General features: G+C 22.6%; 6 protein-coding genes across 6 annotated transcripts; 2 read left to right on the forward strand and 4 right to left on the reverse strand.

Moving 5' to 3' along the window:
* Positions 1-606: 606 nt before the first annotated feature.
* PY17X_0509200 (SNF2 helicase, putative) lies at positions 607-8,709 on the reverse strand (the record flags this gene model as incomplete). The annotated part of the gene is made up of 1 exon (XM_022955199.2): positions 607-8,709. The coding sequence occupies one exon, from the start codon at positions 8,707-8,709 to the stop codon at positions 607-609; it is 8,103 nt and encodes a 2,700-aa protein (XP_022811657.2).
* A 6,187-nt stretch (positions 8,710-14,896) lies between these two features.
* PY17X_0509300 (conserved Plasmodium protein, unknown function) lies at positions 14,897-16,546 on the forward strand (the record flags this gene model as incomplete). Its single annotated transcript, XM_022955200.2, has 1 exon — positions 14,897-16,546. The coding sequence occupies one exon, from the start codon at positions 14,897-14,899 to the stop codon at positions 16,544-16,546; it is 1,650 nt and encodes a 549-aa protein (XP_022811658.2).
* Positions 16,547-17,334: 788 nt separating this feature from the next.
* On the reverse strand, positions 17,335-20,727 carry PY17X_0509400 (conserved Plasmodium protein, unknown function; the record flags this gene model as incomplete). The annotated part of the gene is made up of 1 exon (XM_022955201.1): positions 17,335-20,727. The coding sequence occupies one exon, from the start codon at positions 20,725-20,727 to the stop codon at positions 17,335-17,337; it is 3,393 nt and encodes a 1,130-aa protein (XP_022811659.1).
* Positions 20,728-21,900: 1,173 nt separating this feature from the next.
* PY17X_0509500 (RNA-binding protein, putative) lies at positions 21,901-22,389 on the reverse strand (the record flags this gene model as incomplete). The annotated part of the gene is made up of 1 exon (XM_022955203.1): positions 21,901-22,389. One exon carries the CDS (start codon positions 22,387-22,389, stop codon positions 21,901-21,903), a length of 489 nt encoding a protein of 162 aa, XP_022811660.1.
* Positions 22,390-23,195: 806 nt separating this feature from the next.
* Positions 23,196-23,591, forward strand: PY17X_0509600 (ATP synthase-associated protein, putative; the record flags this gene model as incomplete). The annotated part of the gene is made up of 1 exon (XM_720289.1): positions 23,196-23,591. One exon carries the CDS (start codon positions 23,196-23,198, stop codon positions 23,589-23,591), a length of 396 nt encoding a protein of 131 aa, XP_725382.1.
* Positions 23,592-23,888: 297 nt separating this feature from the next.
* Positions 23,889-25,447, reverse strand: PY17X_0509700 (conserved Plasmodium protein, unknown function; the record flags this gene model as incomplete). The annotated part of the gene is made up of 2 exons (XM_022955204.1): positions 23,889-24,028; positions 24,172-25,447. The coding sequence occupies 2 exons, from the start codon at positions 25,445-25,447 to the stop codon at positions 23,889-23,891; spliced, it is 1,416 nt and encodes a 471-aa protein (XP_022811661.1).
* Between the last annotated feature and the right edge of the window lie 107 nt (positions 25,448-25,554).

Raw genomic sequence — 25,554 nt, forward strand, 5'->3', positions numbered from 1 at the left:
AACACTTGGGCAAAACTGAGGAAGGAAATATAATGTTACATATCAATGTTTCACAAGCTGAAGATATAGCGTTTTCCCTATTATAGCCACCTTTTTAAATCTATAATTCGAGCTACATAATAAATAAAACAATCCAAAGCATACCCAGATATATACATATACATATACATGTACATATACATATACATGTACATATACATATACATATTTGCGTAATTTTTTGCGAATATCCCTCACATGCCATTTATTTATAATATTATTCATAGGCGCATGTGAGGCTTTATTTATTTACATATACAAACTATATAAAATAAAAAATTATTACAAATTTATATGAAAATAAAGTTTTTACAAAAATTCCCTCATGGGATATATATGCATATTTTGCATGTATAATACATACATAAGAAAAAAATATATACAACATATAAAACGTTTTATATGCTCAAAAATAAAAATATTACAATAATAAAAAAAGAAACGATAAAATAGAAAAAAAAAAAAAAAATATATATATATTATACATAAAATAATTCCAATCAACAGAGTATTTATTTGATAATATTCAAAGTATTTTAGAGGAACACAATAATTTCTCTTTTTATTTTATTCATCCATTACATCGTCTGGATCATCTTCAGGACAAAGTAAACCCGAACATTTTTTGGAATAAAAAAATGAGATAATATTTTCCTCTGTTATATCAGCATTATCACTATCTTTTAAGTTTGAGGATTTAAATTTCTCATATTTTTCCTTTAAATTTTCACTTGTTTCGTTCACAAAATTAGATATATATTCCCAACCAGAATTATTTAATATATCTTTACATTCACTATCTACACAATGATCAAAAAATTTACCAATATAATTCCCAATATAGAAAATAAGTTCATCCGTTTTTTTACGAATATCATCAGATACTTGTTCCTCAGCTTGTCCTAATTCATTTGTTTTTGAAGATAATACCTTTTTTACTATTTTTAATAATTTTTTATATTTTTTCAAAGGTTTTTTTGTTAATTTATTTATACTATGTTGATCCATTTCTCTTAAATTGCTATTTTTAATTATTTCTATAATTTCTTCATCTGTTAACTTTTTTTTTTTTTTTTTTTTTTTTTTTAATTTTTTTCGATCATTTGAATCATTATGATATTCATCATCTCCATCAGGATCAATTGAGTTTACACATTCACTTCCCACAATGGAATCATTACCTCCTCCTCTACGTGTTCTAGTACTTCTACGTCTTGTTAATTTATAATTTTCATATGAATTCATTCTACTACTTCTGTTACTTCCACTACGACCAGATCTTTTTACAATATTAGTATTTATTTCATCATCTTCTTCTTCATCATCATCATCATCACTTCCATTACTTTTCTGTTCATTTGAAGATGAACATTCAGACGATTCAATAATACATTTACTATTTGTTTTTTCATTTTTTAATGTTACATTTGAAGATTTGGATGAAATACCTCTTCTTCTTCTTTTATCAAGTGTTGATGAGGACAATAATGTATTTTCTCCTCCTTTATTATTAATATCATATACATTCTCTAATTTAGAACTTGTTCCATTACTTCCAAGATGTGTACTATTATTTTTATTATCTCTTTCTCCCTTTCTAGAAGATACTACTCTTTTCTTTAATATCCCTCCATTTTCTTTATCTTCTTGTGAATAAATAGCTTTAACTCGTTCACTACTTCTTCGTCCATAATTATTAATACTGTGTCGACCATTTATACTATTACTCTTATTTATTCCACCAGTTCCCTCTGATTTAATTGATGTATTATTATTACCATTATCATATTCTTCTTTTATTTCATCATGGTTTTTATTTTTTCCTCTAGCTCGTCGTCGTTTCTTACCAGGTGTACCTTCCTTATTATTAGATGTATACTCCTCTATCATTTTCAATATTTTGATACATCGCATTTTTATTTTATCCCATTTTATATTTTTCATATGCTCTAAATTTAAATTCACATCTACACATATTTCATTGAATGAACCAAAACCATATATATAAATACCTTTTATTAAATTTTCATCATCTTCTTTAGTCCATGCTTTTACATCTTTTGTAGATAAATCTCTCAAATGATCAAATATATAATTTGGTAATTTTAATTTTAAATAATCATCAGAAGGATTACCACCTACTACAACCATAGATGATTCTGTAGCTTCACATTCATTAGAAGTTTTTCCTTCTTGTTTTGTTTCTGATGTAGTTGTTAAATTCAGTGTTGCTTCTTCTTCTACATCTGCAGTAGTAGTAGTAGCACCTGCTCCTTCGACTTCATCTTTTTTATTTTTTATTTTATCATTCTTTACAACGCTTTTATTATTTACTTCCACATTTTCTACCACACTATCTACCACATTATCATTATTTACAATTTCATTATTCGGATTAGTTTGAGGAGGTTTTAATGGTAACCTAAAACTATATTCATTATCATTATTTTGTTCCTTTATAAAATCATGCAAACTTTTAAATAATTGTAATCTATGGCATAAATCTAAAGCATTAGCTTTATTAGTACCAATATAAAATGTATATGCATCTATTTTCCTTCCTCTTTCACCTTTTGTTTTATTATTATTATCACTTTCATCATTTAATTCATCTTTTACTATATCATCATCCAACTCATCTTTAACACCATCATCTTCGGTCTTAGCTTTTATTCCCTTTCCTTCTATTTCATCTTCCCTCTTAGCACCAGTGCTACCTTTTGTAAATTTCATAAATTTTGAAAAAAATCCGCCACCATCACCACCGCCACTATTATTATCATTGTCATTATTGTTGGCTTCCTCCTTCTTCGAAACTTCAGTTGCTTCTACATTTTCACCAGTAGATGGGGTTGCAGTGGTTCGGACACCCCTTTTTCCTCTTTTATTTTTATCATTTTCATCATTAATATCTTCAGCTTGTTGGTCATTCTCTTCCTTTACCTCCACACCCATATCATTACTCTTTACATTCACCGAATTTGCATTAGTTGTGTTACATTCTTCATTATTATACTCAGTTTGATCGTCATTATCAGTTTTTACATTCTGGGTAGCTAAACCTGGTTGCTGACCATTAGTATTATTACCTTCTTTTGCTACCTTTTCCACGATTTCTTTACATGTATCTACAATGATATTTAACTCAGTTAGAATCACATTTCTATCAACTTTCATTAATTTGGAATCAAATTGTATATCATCTAAACGCAATGTTGGATTACCAAATTTTAGTAAAGATCTATACAAACGGAATTTATCTTTTTCTGTAATATGTGTAGATGTTCTTCTTTTTCGTTTTTTTTTATTTAAATTTTTATTATATTTATCAGTATATTTAATAGTAAATTCATCACTATCATCTCCCTCACTATTATTATTATGTGCACCACCATCATAATATAATCCTTGATTATATCTAGCATCTCGGGTTCTAGTTTTTCTAGGACCATGTACTAACAATTCTTCTTCTTTCATTTTTTTTAATTTCAATCGTTCTTCTAAAGGTATTGTTTTATCCCAAAAATCTTTATCATTTTCCTCTACATCTAATTCACCTTGCTTTGTAGAATCATTATATAATATATTGCTTTTTAAATTTTCAGGAGGTTCATATTTAAATTCAGTAATGTTATTATATGAACTTAATAAATCATCAGCAATTCCTCCACCAATATTATTTACACCATTACCACTAACCCCATTACCAAATAAATTAGTATTAGTATTAAAAAAATTACTAGCAGCACCATTTTGTAAACTATTTAATTCAGAATTTATATCTTTATTTGCATTATTAGTATTTTCATTAGCTTCTGCTTCTTCTAAAATTTTATCTAAATCAACATCAACACCTTTTATAATATTTTTTCCATCTTCCCCATCTTGTGGTGAATATTTTGAACTATTTTTTTCCCATAATTTTTGAGAACCAAATTTAAGAATTTTTGATAATTCTTCTCTTGTAAAACCATTAGAAGAATTACTACCTTCTCCACCAATAAAATTCACATTATCATTTTGTTTTTTATTTAATCCTTGAACAACTAATGTATCTAAAACCATTTTCACTTTTGCTCTTTCTAAAATAGTTTGTTCTATAGAATCTTTTGTTACTAAACGATATATTTGCACCGTTTTTGTTTGTCCTATACGATGTGCTCTAGCACCTGCTTGTAAATCATTTTGTGGGTTCCAATCAGAATCATATATAATAACTGTATCAGCAGATGTTAAATTAATTCCTAACCCTCCAGCTTTTGTAGATAATAAAAATACAAAATCATCAGAATTTTTACTGTTAAAATGATTCATAGCTTTTTTTCTCATTTCTTTTGTCATTGTACCATCTAATCTTTGATGTTTAAAACCTCTTAAAGTTAAATACTCACTTAATATATTTAACATTTTCACCATTTGAGAAAAAATTAAAACACGATTCCCTCTTTCTTTTAATCTTATTAATAATTTTTCCAACAAACATATTTTTCCACTTGAGTATACTAATCTTTCTCTATATTCATCTTTATCAATTGGTTCACAACATAAAAATGGATGATTACACACCTTTTTCAATTCCATACATATATTTTGTAAAGAATTTTTTGCACCACCTGATGCTTTAGCTAGTTGTTCATAATTTTTTGTTAAAATATTTTTATAATATTCTATCTGTATAGGTGATAATTCAACTCGTAAAATTCGTTCAACTTTATTTGGAAGTGATTTTTCAACATCTTTTTTTACTCTTCTTAAAATTACTTCATGTAATTCATGTTGTAATTGCATCAATTGTTTTTGTTTAGCTTCACCAATTAAACTAGTATTCTCAATTTCGTTATATTTTTTTTGAAATGCCTCATAATATGTATATTGTTGTGGATTTAAAAAATGTAATAGAGTCCATAATTCTTCCAAATTATTATGTAATGGTGTACCACTAAGTAATAATTTCGATTCAGCCATAAATTGTTTCAATTCTATAAATCTTTTAGATTGACGGTTTTTTAATTGATGTGCCTCATCAACAACCATTAATTGCCATGGTATTCTTTTCAATAATTCAACATCACTTACACTGTTAAGTATAGATGGTGTTGTTATACATACATCAAATTTATATCGATATCCTCTATTTTGTACATATACTTTTTTTAATTCATATGTTCTTATTAATTCTCTACTTACTGCATTACCATGATAACATACTACATTAGCTTGAGGTAACCAATTTTTAAATTCATTTAACCAATTATCTACAGTTGATTGGGGTACTAATACTAAATAAGGTCCTATTAATTTTTCTTTATATAACATATGACCAACAACTGCAATTGTTTGAACCGTTTTACCTAAACCCATTTCATCTGCTAATAAAACACTTAAATTTCTTTTCATTCTACTAACCATCCAATTTAAACCTGTCAATTGATAAGCTCTTAATTTTTTTCCATGTAAATAACTTGGTGTCTCATTATATGGATCAAATTTTGTAGCAGTTAATGGGCCTCTATTCCATATACTTGATAATGCTTTAGGACCATATATTTTGCTTTCTCTATCAAAATATTCATCTATTAATTTTCCAAAATTATGATCTAATAATGTTTGTTTAGTTTCTTCTGTACATTGATCATATGCACAACTTGTCCATTTTACTAAAAATAATTGTTCATTTGTAATTTCACATTTTCTATGAGTTATTATTCTTTCAGCATGTATTGAATCCATTTCGATTTGTTTTTTTATTTCAGAATAAATTTTTTCTTGTTCAATCTCATCTGCTGTCATATATTTTCTTTTTTGGAATGATAATCGAATTTTTTTAATATAATTATCAACTTTTTTTACACCATTAAAATATCTTAAATATTCATAAGTACAAAAAAAATTATGAATATGAGATTTTCCTATCCATTTTACTAAAAATTCAACTTCATTTACATCTACAATATCTTCTTCTTCATAAAAATCATCCAATGCTGGATCTTCATTATTTTCAACACCTCCTAATATCTTATGGCAACTAACATCAGGGGCACCATCTGTTCCAGCTGTTTCGGTAGCATTTAATGAATCAGATGACATTTCGGTTGATCCTATTAAATTTTCATTCTTTTTACTATCACCATTCGTATCACCATTCTCATTCGCATTCTCATTCGCATCACCATTCGCGTTCTCGCCTTGTTCAGGCTTCTTCCTATTTATAAACAAAAACGGGTTATTTTTAATACTATTAATGATATCCCAATCTTTTATTTTTCGATGATGAATAACACGATCAATACCTCCCATACTTTGTTTTTCTTGCCTAAGTAAATTTTTTTCCTCATCAACTTTTTTATCTTCTTCATCTGTTTCGTAATAATTATCTATTTGTGCATAATTATAGACTCTTTTTCTTTCTCTTAAATTTGTTCTACCACCTACTGCTCCAATATTTGGTGAAACAAAAATATCATTTTTTTCATTACGTTTCATTTTTTCAGTATATTTATCATCAAGACTATCATATTGTAACCAACTTTTATTACCATTACTATTTTTAGGTGCTGATTTTTTAACATAAGAATTTATATATAAATCGTTATCTTCTTCATCATCTGATTCAGGTATATTATTTTCATTTTTTTTTTTTCTTTTTTTCTTCTTATCTTTTTGTGTTTCATTTTTCTTTTTCATAGAACCAGATGTAACATTGTTATTCACATATTGTTTCCCAATACCCGTTTTTCTAACATATTTATTACCATTGTTTAAATTTCCATCATTCATATTATTATTCATATCATGATTAACTATACGATTACCCATTCCATCTGTCATATAATTTGTGTTTAAATCACTGTTATTCATATTGTTTGGAATATTTCGACTATTTAATAATCTCATATTCATATAATTCATATTATTATAATTGTTCATATTTATAATATTATTATTAACACCAACAGGTATGTTAGTATTATTGTTATTATATCGATTATCACTATATATATTCATCATATTATAATTATTAACATTTGGTAATTTGTTCATATTATTATATGCACTATTCAAATCACTCATATTATTAATTAAATTAAAACTTTGATAATTTCCACCTTCTACATTCATGTTAGATACACCTCCAATATTATTTATACCATTTTTATTGTTCATATTAAAATGGTTAATATTATTAAACATATTCATATTCATTGGATATTTTAAGTTATAATTTGGAAACATTGCATATGAATTATTACCATTACTATTAACAGAATCATTTAATTTAGGATCTTTTATCATACCATCTGTTCCATCTTTCATTTTATTATGATTTCCATCTACCTCATTTTTATATTGTTTATAACCATCAGAATCATTGTTTATTAATCCATTGGAATTACCATTATTATCTCCGATCACACCATCTTTATTATTCCCTTTTCTAATTTTAGAAATAGAAGCATTTGTTTTATTATCACCTAATAAATTTGAGTTATTACTATTACTTAATTTATCTATATTAGCTTTATCCTTATCTAATATATTCTCATCTTTAAAATTATCATAACCATATTCCATCCTATTATACATATTCATAGGATGATATCGCGTGTTATTATTATTATTATTATTATTATCGTCTATAGAATTATGTTGTTTATCTAATTGTTGATCACTATTTATTCGGTATGGAGGAATATTGTTGCATATACTTCCTATGCCTTTAAAATTATTGTTTGCCATTTTGGTCATATTATCTTTAACATTGGAATTAATTCCATTATTATTACTATTGTTATTTGTACCGCTTGTAATAGCAGTATTATTAACATGATGTCCCATATTTAAATTATTAACATTCATGTTATTTGATAAAGATTTGATTTGAGACGATTTATCCAAATTCTCAGAATCTTTATTTAATATATTGTTAATTGAATTACAATTTATATTATCACCATAATTTACTGAGTTTAAATTATTCACAAAATTGGAATTATTATTATTATTATTATTACTGTTACTAGAAATAGCATTATTAACACCACCAGGAGGTGCACTGGGGCCAACACCACTTCTTATTGTATTATCATATGGAAAAGACCCATTTATTTGATTAAAACTATTCATAGATGTATTATTATTATTAGTAGTATTAGTATTATTATTATTTGGTATATTGGTAGATGTGGGCTTAAAGCAGTTTGTTGATGACATCCCATAAAACCCATTGTTCATATATGGATAAAAATTTCCATGCATATTATTAAAATTATTTGAATTATTCCTTTGATAATACATATAATTTTGATCTTTATTATTTTGTTTTAATAATAAATCATTACCTTGCATAGAATTTTGTTTCATATTATTATTAGTCATTTGCATATTTTGATTCATTTCTTGTAATGAATAATTCATAGGGTTATATCTACTCATTACATTATTATTAGCATGATAATTTATTGGTGGCATGGGAACATTGCTCATATTATATGAGGATAGCATTGACTTTTGATAAGATTCATGCAACCCACCACCAATGTTGCCATTTTTATTTATTCCCAATTTAGATTTTATATTCATATTTTTATCATTGTTACTTAATAAACTGCTTGTTATACTTATAGTCCCATTATCATTATTAACAATATTATTATTATTCATCATGGTCATATTATTTTACTTTAAATATAAATTAGTACTTTTATAATGTTCCATATATTTATTATGACCTTTTTTTTTTTAATCACTATTTTAAATTTAATTTATATAATTTTGAAAATTACGTTTCAGATTGTAATTTTAAAAATTCGTCATACAATATTGCTATATCGATCATAACACTGCCTTTTAATATGTAATCATAAGACACTTCAATACAACATAAATGTATATATACTATTTTTAATGGTTTAAAATGTTGCTGAATTAGGAGCATTCACGCATGTGTGTGTGTGTTTTTTTTTTCTTTATTTTTTCTTTATTTTTTCTTTATTTTTTCTTTATTTTTTTCTTTATTTTTTCTTTATTTTTTTCTTTATTTTTTCTTTTTTTTTTCTTTTTTTTTTCTTTTTTTTTCTTAATATTTTTGTTAATATATTAATTTAGTGAACTTTAGAATTCCCTGGTAATAAAATTGAAATATTATTATTACAATTTTTATTATCATTCAGTCAATTCTCATTTTGAAAGTAGAATTTGGATTGTTCATCCATTCTTTTGTTGCGCTATATCTATAAACTATACTCATCAATATGCTCGTTATATATATATACGGATAAAGCGCACGTATGATCTTTTTAATTTCTGTATTTTCGTTTTTAACAATAAGTTTTATAATTATCATATAATGGATAATATTTTTACAAACAATTATATAAGAATATTTATGCATTTATTATCACCTTTATTTATGCCCTTTGTATAGAATATAAAATTTCGCATTCGATTATTCAAAATTGCTATATCGTCACATATAATATATACAAGTACGTATAGTGTGTCTTGAAATTCCTATTGAACAATCAAATATACTTTTATGTTTTCTAATTTTTTTTTTTTTTATTTTTAATTTATGTTTCTTCGATTAATTATTCATAAATTTTATTTATAATTCTCTTACAAACGATTTATATTAATTTAGCATACATATATATTGTTTTTTGTTAATATAAATAATGTCCATATCAGTTTTTGATATTGGCTAAAAAGACAAAAACTAAAAAAAAATATATATATATGCATAAAATAAATCATATATGGTATGGAATAACAGGAACGTATTTTATATTTCTATATATGTACATATGCAGACACATGCAAATATATGAAGATATAAATATACAAGTTTTGTTTATATGCTTAAAGTATAAAATTCGAGTTTTAATAAACTTCATAAAAACGAATTTTATATACATGTACACTCTAAATGATACAATATGCACGTATGCATATGCACATTTTAAATGATAATATAATCTAATTTCAAAAAAATTCATATATTACATGAATTGGTATATACATATATAGTATGCTTGTATAATAACTTCATATTATGTGTAACACAATATTATAAATAGTGAAAATACAATTTGACAAAAAATATTAACTGTAATAACTATTATAGAATTTAAAACAATGAAAAAAAGCATACATCAATTACATTGTATATTGAACATTACGCAGTTTTTATGTTTACCATTCATAATAATAACATAATAATAACATACTAAATGAATAAATGAGTGAATGAAATGTATCCCTATTGTCTAATAAACTATAACTCGCACGTACATTCTTTGTAAGTATATCGCATGCAAAGAAGAAATGCATAAATTAAGCACATAAGCATTTATTCAATATATACCCATAATTCATTAAAACTGTGAAATTGGTACTATAAACATGAGTATAAAATGCATACATATTCACATACTCACAAATATATGTACTATTTTTATTATTTTTTTTTCTATACCTTAAAACATTCCTTGAGGCTATATATATATCAGATTAATATTATATATATAGTAATAATCGTTGGTTTCACGAAATTGTGAAGCGTTTTTATGCACCAAATCGTATTAAAAATTTATGTTCATTTTTTTTTTGGTGATGCATAAAATGCTTTCTTTTTTTCTCTTTGCACTTTTAACTGTTTTTTTTAATATATATACATAAGAAATATGCGCATGATATTAAATTAAATTTTTATATATGCATAAATAAATATATATTGGAAACAATATTGCTTTTTGTAAATTATATTTTTTATTTTGTCCACAATTTCTTAAATATAATATATATGTATGTATTATATGTATGTATATATTTCTTTCCCTCTTGAGAATGCATAAATAATTGCAATTGAATATGCGTGCAAGTTTATAATATTTATTGTGTGCAAGAAACAGCTCTTCAATTTTTTTTTTTTTAATTGTTAAGTATTTACCAAAAAACAAAAAATATAATAAATAAATAATGTAAGAAATAAATAATATAAGAATAATACAAAATTATGTAATAAAATGAATATATCAAAATAAACTCTGTATTATGTAATTATATATTAAAAATTAATTATATATAAAAAGATAAAACTGAAAAATATATTGAAAGTTTAAAATAGCGTGTGCACGTATGTAATATATATAATAAAACACAATATATTTTTTTTTTTTTTATTAACGTACATAAATAAATACAGATTATTTTCTAGGTTTATAATACTATAAGTACATAACTTTTTTTTTACGTCTTTTTTTTTATTTTTTTTATATTATACTACTGAAAAGCTTATATACACAAAATAGTAAATACTTCATGCCAAGACATAAATATACTTCAATATGAAAAAAAAAAAAAATATATATGTTAACTGTTAAAAAATGTATAAAATATATATTATGTAATAAGCGAAAAAATGTGAATATAAAAAAATATAACATATACTTTAAAGGCTTTAAATACACTTCTCATACAATGTATTTTAACATATAAAATTAAAAAATTAATTAAAATTTGAAAGTTTTGTATTACCAAAATACAAACACTTTGAAAATACATAAGAGTATATAAAATATGGTATTTGTCCTATAAAGTAATAATATATATGTTAATAAATAAAGTATATACATATTATGTACATATTATATCATATTATGTACATATTATATACATATACATAATATGTACATATACATATGCATATGTCTTATTCAATAAACGATAATATGTAAACTTCCTTTTTAAAAATAATATTCAAAAAAGGTTGTGGTTATATATTATTAATGTTAATGTATAAGTGTTACAACATATCGCATTACATAAAATCGAAACAAACGAAAAAAACATGCAACATAAATTTATCACATAATTATGTATATAAAATAAATAATAAAAAAATATCATATATATATATAATACTCTTAATATTATATATAAAATGTTATTAATTTATTTATTTTTTTTTAAATAAAACATTCCCTTTTTCCTTATAAATTATATACATATAAATATAAGTACAAAAGTATATAAAATATTAAATAAACGACCTCATAATAATATAAAAAAATGCAAACTATTATTGAATTAAAATTTTTTAAGTATCACATGAATAATTTTAATACCAATTTGAATAAACAAGGCGAAAAACCTATGTAATAATAATATTATATATATGTAAGTTGATTATATACGCATATATCAAATATTATAAAAGAAATATAAAATAATATATAATAAGTACGTACATAAAATGGCACAAAACATAAGCATATAAAAAATATAATATAAATAATAATAATAATAATATTATAGAAAGGTTGCATATAAAAAATAATAATTACATGTACAAAAATAATAAAAAGCACGGCATTAATATATATTATATATATAATATATATATATTATATTTCATTGCGGGCTTATAAAAATTTATATTATATTAAGAGGCATCATGGGCTGTTCGCTATTTACATTTATATTTACATTTATATTTACATTTATATTTATAATTATATATAATAAATTATTGAGGTATTTTATTGGGTATTATTTTTTTCGGAGCATGCGCATTAAATGAATTTTAAAAATTAATAATGGTATCGAAATATTTATACTTAAAAAAGTACAGCATCATATTTTATTATAATAAAGCCCATTTTTTTTCTCTCTCTACGTTTGAATATATAATAATATATAAATAAATAATATTTACTATATATGACAATCATAATTGTAGAATTGTTCCCTATGCGTACGTACGTACCTCTATAGCATATATTTGCCCTGCATATTATACTATATATATATATTAAAGGAATTTTTTTTTAATTAATTAGATCTATTAATTTTTTCTATATATGCAAATATAGTTAGTATATATAATAATATGTGTTTTATTTATTTTTTTTAATTGCTACTGTTGGCAAAATATAAATATTTTTAAAAATCCCTTATAAATAAATATGTATAAATAAAAAAAAAACTATATATAATATATGTATATATATATATTATATATATTTATATATATATTGGAATTGTATAATAAAAAATTCCAAGATATTTTTTTTGTTTTCTACCCGCTTTTAATTCAATATTATAATAAAAAAATACTTATATTTTTGTACAATTTCAATTGACAAAATACATAGTATTTTTTAATATGCTATATTTGTAGGTACATTTATATAACATATAAATAATAGTATATATATTATTATAAAATATTTGAAATGCAATATTTTTTTTCATTATATTCAAAAAAAATATACGAATTATTTATATCGAAAAAAAAGTACTTGATAATTTTATTATTTTATCTTATATATGATTATACTATTTTTTAATCATATTATCATTTTTATAAGTTTATTTTATTATTTCCTTCTTTTTGTCGTATATATAATTTTTACAATTTTTTTATTTATTGTTTTTCATCTCAAATTAATCGTTTTCAATTGAGTAATTAGGTTGGTTATATATTTTTTGTTATTAACGAGTCTTTATATGTAATATAAGTTTATTATCTTTCGTTATTTTATCGAAATCGGTAATATAATAAACAAAAAGGGAAAGTTATATATGTTAGGGCGTATACAAATAAATTTATGTATAAGACCATTCTGTTTGTTCTTTTAAAAAAAATACACACGTAAGGTTCTCATATTTTCGAATTATTTATCATCTTAAATAGTCAAGTCACTATATCTTGAGTAAAAAAATGCATATAATACCAAAAGGAAACCATTTTAGTTTATTTTATAAAAAAAAATTATGTGATTTGTATAAGCCTTATATCATTTTTTTTTTACACAAATGTGTTTTTTTTTTAAATAATTAAAAATCTATAAACATTTAGTTATATATTAATCTTCCATTTTTAATTACATAGTAATAATATGGATGAATATTGTTTTAATTAAACATATAAAAGGCCCATAAAAAAAGTACAAAATAGTTAAATAAAGCATTACGACGATATTTTTTTTATGGTATAAATAGCAATTTTGTTAATATATTCCTCATTTTTCATTCCCCATTACTTTATTTTTAAATAAATCATAATAAATAGAATAACATATAAGTATGAAATTAGTTGGAAAGAAAACAGTTCCATTTGTTGTAATGATAGTGATGAGTATTTATCCTTATATGGAATTGTTCGCTAAAAATTTGCACACATATATTTATATAAGCATGTTCTTATTTAATTGAAAGCTTAAATTTTCATGATACTTTAAATTGCTAAGAAAAGCAATTCTTTATTATAGTTCAAATGGTAATAATATTTTTCAAAGTTGTTCAATTTTTTTTTATTTTTTCATTATATTGCATACTAGCAGGGCCTTTTATTTCACATTTTTACATGGCCTTAAAAAATTATAATCTGGCAATTTTTAAAAGATTTTCCATTTTTACTAATAAAAAAATGTAAGCTCATAACAATGTAATGAAAATGAATATTGCATTATATTGCATTATATTATATATTACTCTCCAAAACTAGGCTATATCCTTATTTTTGTTCTACTCAAAATTATTACGTTGCAGTTGTATATATATGCACGATTTTATGCGAATAAAATGTGCACATATTGATAAATATATTATATGAACGGTTAATATTTTTTTCCCCTTTTTTAAAGAAATAATTACACTTTGGCTAGTTCCATAAATAAAAAAAAAAAAAAGAAAAAAAAAAAAGTATAGGTACTATTTATTTCCATATATTGGATAATTTTTCATTTGTTTTTATCGAGTTCCTAGCAATTTCTCCCTAATTTTCTTAAGCATTATATTGATAAAAATGTAGTGTTTAAAAATAAAGGATTTTTTTTGTGTGTATGCTAAAACAATGAAAATAAAACTTCTTATAATTGTTTTATATTTCATATTTATGAGAATCAAATGTGAATGTTTAAGAATAAGAAGAAAACCGTATTTCAGTATATTAAATAAAAATGATATCAATGCAAATATAGCTAAGAACAAATTTATTAATAATGATACAACAAATCACAAAAATATAATTAACCAAAATAATAATAAAAAGGAAAGTAAGTTTATTCATTATGAAAATAATAAAAAAATATCAATAGATCCTTTATTTGATTCAGTTTGTAAGAATGTAAGTGTTAGTGAAGCTTGTTTATATAATATGCAAGGGTTTTTTAATAAAATAATTTTTAATAATGAAAATAATAAATTATTTTGTGGAATATTATATGGAAAATATGAAAATGATAATTCTGTAAAAATCGAAAATGTATTTTTTTCTACAAACAGTTCTCATCATGATTATAATGTAGATTATCTTCTAAATAGTAATGATCGAGAAAAAATGGACAAATTAGCAAAACTATTAAATTTACAAGTTGTTGGTTTTTTTTACGCTTATCCAGATATTGGGGTAGATTTAAATGAAGCCAATCAAAAAAAAAAAAATTTTATAAAATTAAATAAAAAAATTAAAACATTAAATCATGATGAAAATGAAATATTTATACCAATGGGAGGAAAAGAAGTTTTTTTAGCATTGAAAGTTATGAAACAAGTTCTGACCGAATTGATCCGAAAAAATAAACACGAAAAAATAACAAACGGAGAAGGAAAAAAAAATAATGAACAATATACACATCATGATAAAAATCGTGATAAAAATTGTGATAAAAATCGTGATAAAAATTGTGATAAAAATCGTGATAAAAATTGTGATAAAAATCGTGATAAAAATTGTGATAAAAATCGTGATAAAAATTGTGATAAAAATCGTGATAAAAATCGTGATAAAAATCGTGATAACGATAATGATAACCTTTCACATAAAGACAGTAAAAAAGGTCTTGAACAAGTTAATATCGAAAATAAAGGAAAAAAAAAAAAAAAAAAATATAATGAAAATTTAAAACCATTTATTATTTTGTCTGTTGGAATGAATAAAAAATCAAAAGGAATTATTGTTGAAGCATATGAAATGAATAATGATTTAATCAAATTAATAAACAATGATATGATTAAAGATATTGAAAAACAAAATAGTATATTGCAATTTGAAAAAAAACAAAATGTAAAGGAAACCAAAATAAAAAATTTTGATAGTGAAATAGATCTTATGAACGAACTATATTTAAAATGTAAAAATAATATTTTTATTAAAAAAATCGAAATAAAAAAAGTGGACATTTTATTTTGTGTAAATAATGTTCCTATATTTTCCCATAAAAGTAGTTATAACTATTTTTTCCCTTATCCAAATAATTCAAATTATTATAATATTCTTCAAAAGTTTAATAACACAATAAAATCATTAAAAAATAAAACCGAAATTGTAAATCTTTTTAAAGATTTGAATTTTCTTTTTTTCTTAACAAACATTTTTTCAATCCAAGATGATTTACCTTATATTTGCAAAGTCATAAATAATGCAAATAATTCATTAAGCATACCAGATCAATATATACAAATTTTAAAAAACCTGTCCAAAAATACAAATTTCATTATTTGATAATTTAAAATTGTAATAAACGAATAAATTAATATATTATTATGCGAAAATAATTGATTATAATGGCTTATCCAAATTCCATAACTTTTCATTCCTCATATAAATTGTAGAGACCAAAAAAAAAAGAACAAATTATTTTCATATAATAATATATCTATGTGTCTTATTCTATTTGTTTTTTTACTAAATCTGGCAAACTATTTTTATCAATATTTGTTATTTTTAAGTTTATATTTGAAATGTATATCTATTTTTTTTTATACACACAACACAAATTGTTTATCCTATATATAAATTTTTTTACATTTTTTTACATTTTTTTATATTTTTATTTATTCTATATATAAAAGAAATGTATATATTACTATGATAATTAATCAAATCCACTCATTTATTTTCCCAAAAATATTATCCTTTTTTTTTATAGTTTTAACTTTATTTTAAAATTACCCAACTTTTTAATATTATAAAATTTATGACCAATTTGATTATTTATAAAATATAATGTATACAAAGAAGTCAAAAAAAATGAATATATGAAATAAGCTAAGCTCAGCAAAAATTGTATCAACATAATAAATAAAGAACTAATAAAAATTATCACACTATTCCATCATAGGATAATAAAATGTGATAACTATTGTAAACAAATATCTAAAGAAATTTCCCATGAATATATTCTACACATATATCCATAGTATAAACAAACAAAAAAAACAAACAAAAACAAACAAAAAACAAACAAAAAACAAACAAATTAACAAATGAACAAATAAGCACGCAAAATACTAACTGGATGCTAAAATGCGAACCGCTTTTGTCATTTTCATTGGTGGAATACGCTCATGATTCAATTTAATATTATCTACATCCATTTGTGTATTTGCATAAAACATGTTTTGTAGGGGAAGCGGAAAATCACAATAATCCACATCATTGTCATTATTTTTACAATTATTTAAACAACATATACTAAACAAATTGTCAATAAAACCATATCTTAATGATTTAATATATGTTGTTACATGAGTATTCATGTTTTGTTTTCTTTTTTTAATTTGTTCTAATTTATCTCTTAACATAGCTAATTTATATTCATCATTCCACTGTTGTAATATTAAAAAAGAATGAGATCCCATTATATATTCGCCTTGAGATGAGTTAAAAATTATATTATACAATTTATTTCTATTGCAACCAAATAAATTATTTTTATTATGCAAAGGGTTTTGATTAAATAAATTATTCTCAGATATATTATATTCATTATTCGAACCATATCTTTTTTTGTTATACATATATTTATCATAATTACCATTTTTGTATTCCATTATTTTAGATGCAATTACATGTTCTTCTTCATCATATATTTTTACTATAGATTCTGTTTTTAATTCCTTTTTTAACTTGTCTATAATTTTATCAAAAATTTTAAGCACTAGATCCATATTATTCATTTCAATGTATTCACATTTGAATAGCTTTTTCATTAATTTTATCGTATTTTTACCACTATTACTTTTTTTTAATTTTTTTTCATATGTATCAAAAAAAAAATATATATCACTATAACATACTTGTGTTGTAGTATGTGGAAAACAATTTATAGTATCTATTTTAAATTTTTTTTCACTAATATCTAAAATATCCACATATTTTTTTCTATTCATATATTTTCTTTTTAATTTTTCTTCCTTTTTTGAAATTATATATTTCTCCAATATTTTGTTCACTTTATTATTTTTAATAATATTACTCATATTCTGAACATTCGACGGTTTGTCCTTTTGCTCAATTGAATCATCGGGTTCCATTTTGGCATTTTCTTCATTTTCTTCATTTTTTTCATCTTTTTCATCTTTTTCATCTTTTTCATTTTCTTTTTTGCTATTTTTTTGTTCGTTCTCTTTCTTTTCCCTTTTTGCATCATAACCCTTTTCTATAACCCCTTTTCCTTCCCTGTTTCTTTGCTTTGCTTTATTTTTTTTTTTTTTTTTTAAAACAGGTTTTTCCTTCTCCTCTCCCTTTTCCTCTTTTCCTACTATTTGTGTTTCTAATATATTCCTTTCCTCTGATTTCGAGTCTTTTTCATTGTTTTTGGATTTCTCTTCTTCTTCATCCTTTCTTAATTCGGCATCTTCAATTGTTATAACATCTGCTTCAAGTTTTGTTTCATTTTTCATATTTTTGGCCTCTACCAAAACTGAATTTTCTTCACCAATCTCCATTTTGCATCCTTCTTCATTTTCTATTTTGAAGTTTTCTTTAGTTTTTACTTTGGGTTTTTCGTCAGTTCCCATTTTTATCTCTTCTTCTGTTCTCGTTTCGTTTTTTTTCAACATGACAATTTCTATTTTTTCTTTCTCTTCCTCTTGACCTATTGTTTTTCTTTTTTTCTCATCATCATCTTTCACATCATCTTTCACATCATCTTTCACATCATCTTTCACAATTTTCTTCACATCATCTTTCACAATTTTCTTCACATCATCTTTCACAATTTTTTTCACATTCTCTTTCACATTTTCTTTCACATTCTCTTTCACATTATCTTTCACAATATCTTTCGCAATATCTTTAGTGAAACTTATATCATCTATATCCTTTTTCTTATATTTTGTTGTGTCTTTTATTCCATCTTTTAGTTTATCACTGTATATTTTTTTTTCTTTATATTCCTTTTTTGTGTTTATCTTTTTTCCACTTAACTTCTTCTTCATCTTCTTGAATCCCAAAATCAAACCTGACGATTTTCTTTCATTGTTATTTTCTTTTATGTATACTTTTTTTTTATCGATTGTGGTATCATTAATATTATTTTGTCTTTTCTTTTTCTGTTTAATTTTTGTTTTCGTTTTTTTTTCAGATATATTCTTTTTTTTCATACCATTTAATGAACTCTTTCGTATATTTTTTTTGGGACTGTTCGATTCACAACTTTCATTATTTTTTAAATTTTTTCCTAAATTAGTTAAATCATCTTTCTTATCGAAGTTATTACCCTCAATATTCGATTTGCCATTTTCAAGAATATGCTCATCATTTTTTTTTTTTTCTTTTTCTTCTTCTTCGGCTTCTTTCTCTTCTTTAAGCCGAATATTTATATTTCTATTACAGTTTTGTTCGATTCCATCATTTTCTATAGCTTCTGTAAGTTCACAAAATAAACTCTTATTATAATCGTTACTATTGACGCTCCTGGCACTATTGCTATTCTTAGCAGTGTTATCGTTTTTGATAAAATTTGTTATATTCATATCGTTGTTATAACCTTGCTCACTTTTTTCATTCTTATCAATGATGTAATACCGGTTTTTTATCATACTTTGCATATGTTCTTTATCATTAGTTGTATATTTTTCACTACTTTTGTCAATTCTGTGAAATGGGGCACGGTCTTTTATTTTTTCATTATTGTCCAAATTATTAGTAGGGTCATTGAAATTTTGTGTGCAAGGAGTTTTGTTTATTTCTAAATCATGCTTACCTATATCATTGGTTTTGTTTATTTCTAAATCATGCTTACCTATATCATTGGTTTTGTTTATTTCTAAATCATGCTTATCTATATCATTGGTTTTATTTATTTCTATTTCCAAGGGTGATAGATTAACTTGATTTGGTTCAAGTTCAGGTGTGTTTTTATTTTGTGTGGAAGGAAAGGATTCGTGACTTTTATGCTTTAAAATGCTAATTTTGTTTATTGATTTTTTTTTAGTTCCCTTTTTAATTTTTTTTTTTTTCTTTAACTTTTGAAATTTTGAAGATTCTCCTGAGTGTGTGCTTATGTTATTCTCATTGTGGTGAAGAAATATAATTTTTGAATTTTTTTTTTTTACAACTTTTGGTTTTAAATATTTACTACTATCATTGTTATTATAAATATTTAATTTTTTTTTTTTTTTTTTTTTTGTTTTTTTCTTATATTTTGAAGAAACCACTGATTCGTTGTCAATGTACAAATTGAGATTATTCGAGGTGTTTGTGTTTTCTATATTTACAGAAACATCCCCTATTTTTTTTATATTTGTTTGTTTTTTTTTTGATTTTTTTTTGGTGGAATTTGTTACATAACTTAATGCTTTCTCTATTCGTTTACTTTTTTTTACTTCATTTATTGAGGACTTCATGTTAATTCCTTCGTGAATTTTGTGATTATTTGGCATATGTGTTCTATTCATCCTCTTTGCATTTTTTATTTTTATTTTTACATTACATAGTATGTGTTTCTTATGAATGCTCTACAATATGAATGTATTTTTATAATGTCTATATGTTAACGGCATATAAAAATAACAAATTTTCATAAAAAATGTGTAATATTTAAATACATATATATATATTGTTTTATTGTCTTTAAGGATATTAACATGTGCAACATGTATTTATAAATTATTAATTTACAAAATACCCAAATATAATACGATTATTTTAATTAATATATATATTTCAAAATTTTTATTATAACTATTCTTAATAATAATAAAAATTAATATAGCTAGATCTACTTTTTCTGAACAATTTTCTTTCTTATTGATAATTTTTTTATGAATGTTCATAAAAAAAAAAATATATATATATAAATAAGTACATAAAAAATATAACGGGTAAAATATGTAAAAAAAAATAAAATAATTTTACATGACAAGTTAATAAAATATTGAATGAAATTGCAACATAAATTGAAAACAACTAAATATAAATAAAAAGTAAAAAAAAATACATGTACAAAATAGCTTTTTTTTTATTTGTATCTTAACCAAAAATATATAAATTTTAATTCTCTATTTTATTTTTTCCCTTGTCTATTTTTATGTGTGGTTGTTTATTTCCTTCTCTTTTCAGTATATATATATATAGCTATATTTTTGTGTTTATATGAGTTTTTTTTTTTTTCATAAATATATATATTTTTAAGGCTTTTATATGTAAAAATTAACGAATGAAAAATTGAGTGTGTTTTATATAATGTATAACAAGTGTAACATAAAAAGGGGACACATTTTTATATAACTATACAAATTGGTCTGTATATATACAAAAAATATGTAAAAAAAATTATGAGAATAATATTTTGGAAAAAACAAATTTAGGCTTTTATGTTATTTTCATAATAGCGAGAAAAAAAAAATATATATATATATATATATGCATGTTCCAAACAAAATAAAAAAAAAAAAATCAGGAAAGGAGTAAACTGATATATATATGATGAACAAATTGAAGAAGACAAATTTATGAAATTTAGGGATTAATTTTTTTTAACGAATACCAATTTGTGTTTTATTGCAATGTGTATGATATTTAAAAAAAGTGCACATATATATATTTGTGCATACAATATTTGGAATTGTTCATTGATTGTCTTTTTTGTATCTATCCCTCATCATTGTAGTTACATGTTCCTTAATTGGGGCTAAATTATGATTGTATACATAATCTATGTATATTTCAATATATCTATTTCTCAAAAATTTTCTATTTAAATTTTGGCAAGCATTTCTTGCTTCTTCAGCATCATCGAAATAAACATATGCATGCCCCGTGGGCTTATCTTTTATTCCTTTAATTATATGAATTGGATTTTTCTGATTTGCTAATTTAAAAGCACTAAAAAAATTTTTTATTTCATCTTCTGAAACATCAAATGGTAATCCTCGTAGTTTTATTCTTGGCAAATTAACTTTATCTTGTTCTATTTTACCATATTCACTAAACCCTCGTATATTTTTTAAAAAAGGTATATTATCATTAAGTGAATAAGTAACACACATTTTGTTTGTGTTATGCAATTTTTTTAAAGCATTTACATATTTCCTATTTTCAAATATTTTTAAAAACATTTTTACCCACTTAATTTATTTCCCTTTCAAATACCATTTAAAATTTGTTTATTTCATCTGCTTTAGTTGGAAATCTTGGAAAAAATAAGTAATAAAAAAAACTGCATATGCATATATATATATCTGTGTTCTACCATTTATGATTCATTCTCTATAAAAGGGACTTATTTGTGAATGTATATTTTGTTTAGCATATACAAAACACAATATTTAAGCAAAACACTATTTAAGCAAAGGGATAGTGTTTCATATGTATAAATATTTCAAAAAAAAAAAATTTATGCAATAATGAGAATTGCATTTTACATTTAAAAAAAATATACAATATATTTAGTGTATATATACATATATAAATTTATATATAACATACGCATATAATAATGTGAATTAAAAAAATGAAAATAATTGTTCTTGACTTATTAATCGGGTTGGGAAGATGAAAAATAAGCAAAATAAACAAAGCAAACAAAGCAAACAAAATAAAAAAAAGTATAATAACAATATCGAAAGTATTAACAAAATAAAAAAAAGTATAATAACAATATCGAAATATTAACAAGAAAAAAATACACTTTTTTTATTTTAGGAGGAAATAAATTGTGTACCAATGCTACATTTTATGTGTATTCAAATATGTTATGTTTCTGAATAAATATAAGTGTTTTAGGGATTAACACACACACATATATATATTTATATATAATATATATTGATACATTTCCCAGTAACAAATAAAAAAAAAAAAAAAAAAAAAAAAAAAACAATTCCCTTCTACACAGAGAATAAAATATTTTAGTTATAAAACAATGGAAAATATTAACATGGAAAAAAGTAATAATGAATTAAAAAAAATAGAAGACGAAAAAAAAATAGTAACAGGACAAAATTTAAATTTATTATTAGGGGATTTGAAAATGATGACAGCATATGAAATGTCATCAGAATGGAAAGATACAAATATGATGAATGAATGTTTTAATAATTTTTCATGGTTCGATTCAAGAATACTCAAAAATATACAAAATTATTTAAACGCTGATGAAGTAGAAAGATCAAAAATCGACTATGCATATAATTCTTTATTTCCTAAACCAATTGATATAAAAGATACAAAATTAAATATGATGTCATTATGGATAAAATCAAGGATACATTACAACAATACTTTTTTTCCTTTACATTTATCCGAATATGATTCATAAAATCTAACCATTTCACACACTACCACTTCCTTTTTACAAAACTATTTTTTTTTTTTCTAATTTAATATATGGGCATGTTGTATATTTTTACCTACATTTTTTATTGTACCTTTTTTGCTTATTTTATTTTCACGTTTTTTACAATTTTTTTGTTGCAACTTTTTATAGTTAGTCAAAAATAGGCGCAAATAAAAATATCATAACAAAGTTCAAAAAATTTTCAAAAAAATTATATAAACAACTCAAATGCTTACTCGTAAAATGGAGCCAAAAAAAGGACTATATATAGAGTAGTACTCAAATTATTGCTTGATTAATTTTATTTTGTAATTCTTTAATATGACCATAAAATTTATCAAGTACAAATAGCGGAACATCAAGTGCTTCCTTAATGTATGAATTTGCAGAAAATTCATTTTCTTCTGTTTGTTCTTTACCTATTAAAGTGAATAAGGTATATTATTTTTCAGATTTTTTTCAGATTTTTTTAAACCAATACTACACATATTCATTAATTATAAAATAATAAAATGTAGATACTAGCACATAATGAATAAATATGCACAAGTAAATATATAACCTGATTCATATTTTATTTCATTATGTGTCGAAAATTTGTGTGGTGAAGATATATTTGCAAATGTATTACAAAAAGATAAATTTACAGAAAGAGGAGGGAATAAAAATAAATATTCCAATATATTATATATTGAAAATATTTCGTTAAACATATATTTTATTATGTATTTAGCTTCATAATGTTGAAAAAGAACGATATTTTTTTCTATATTTATAGTATCAGAAGAGCTTAAATTGTTGTCAGTGATATTTTTATTATTTTTGTCCATCTCATTTTGAATCGAATTCTTTTCATCTTCAAGGATTTGCGTTTTTATATTATCATCATGGGTTTCCTTTTTATTTTTTAAATTATTATCATTTTCTATATTATTCATTTCTTTTTCCATTTTTTTTTCCATTTTTTTTTTTTCTTTTTTTTCTCTCTTACTATTTTTTTCAACCTTTTCAACCTTTTCAACCTTTTCAACCTTTTCAACTTTTACAACCTTTTCAACTTTTGAATTGTCTCCATTTTCTAATTCTCCATTTTCTAATTCGCCATTTTCTAATTCGCCATTTTCTAATTCGCCATTTCGGGTGTCTTTGCTTAGCTGAATATGATCAAGATAGCTTGTGTTTTTTTCTAATAAATTTACAAAATAGTTTATTGTTATTTCTTTTCGTTTTTTTTGTCTTTTTATATTTTCTCGTAAATTTTCCATAATTTTGTACATAACCATAATTATAATAGATAAAAATAAATTCAATTTATAAATATCTAGATTAATTTTATTTGCATATATAATAGCTTGAATTATTATTTCTATTAACAATTTATATTTTTTTGTAAATTTTGCATTTTTTGTATTCTTATATAAACAATTAAATATTTCTTCGCTAATTAATTCATGGTGATCATATGCATTTTTTTCATTAAATAAAAAGTTTTTTTTTTTTTTTTTTAATTCAAATGATTTTAATGTTATACTTTCTTTTTCATCTTCATTTATATTTTTATTACCTTGCTTGTTCATATTTTTTTCTTCAAATTTTTGATCGTTTTCATTGCTTAATAAACTTAATGAGGATATTTTTTTAATTTCCTTTTTTTCTGTCTTTTCCTCAATTACAGAATAACAATTTGAATCGAACAATAATTCACAAGAATTGCCAAAACTAAAAACTTTATGAGTATCTCTTTTTACTTGTTTAGCATTGTTAAAAACATTTAATATTTTTTCTAAATCTTTTATGGAAAAAAAAAGGGTAATATCTTCACAGTAATTATTTTCCATAATTATTTCCTCTTTTGCACACATTATTATTTATTCGTTATTTTAATACTTATTATTATATTTAGGTAAAGTTAAAAATGTGTGTTATTTTATAAAAAGACTTTATG

The sequence above is a fragment of the Plasmodium yoelii genome (genome assembly GCF_900002385.2).
Source record: "Plasmodium yoelii strain 17X genome assembly, chromosome: 5".
Classification (NCBI taxonomy): Eukaryota; Apicomplexa; class Aconoidasida; order Haemosporida; family Plasmodiidae; genus Plasmodium; species Plasmodium yoelii.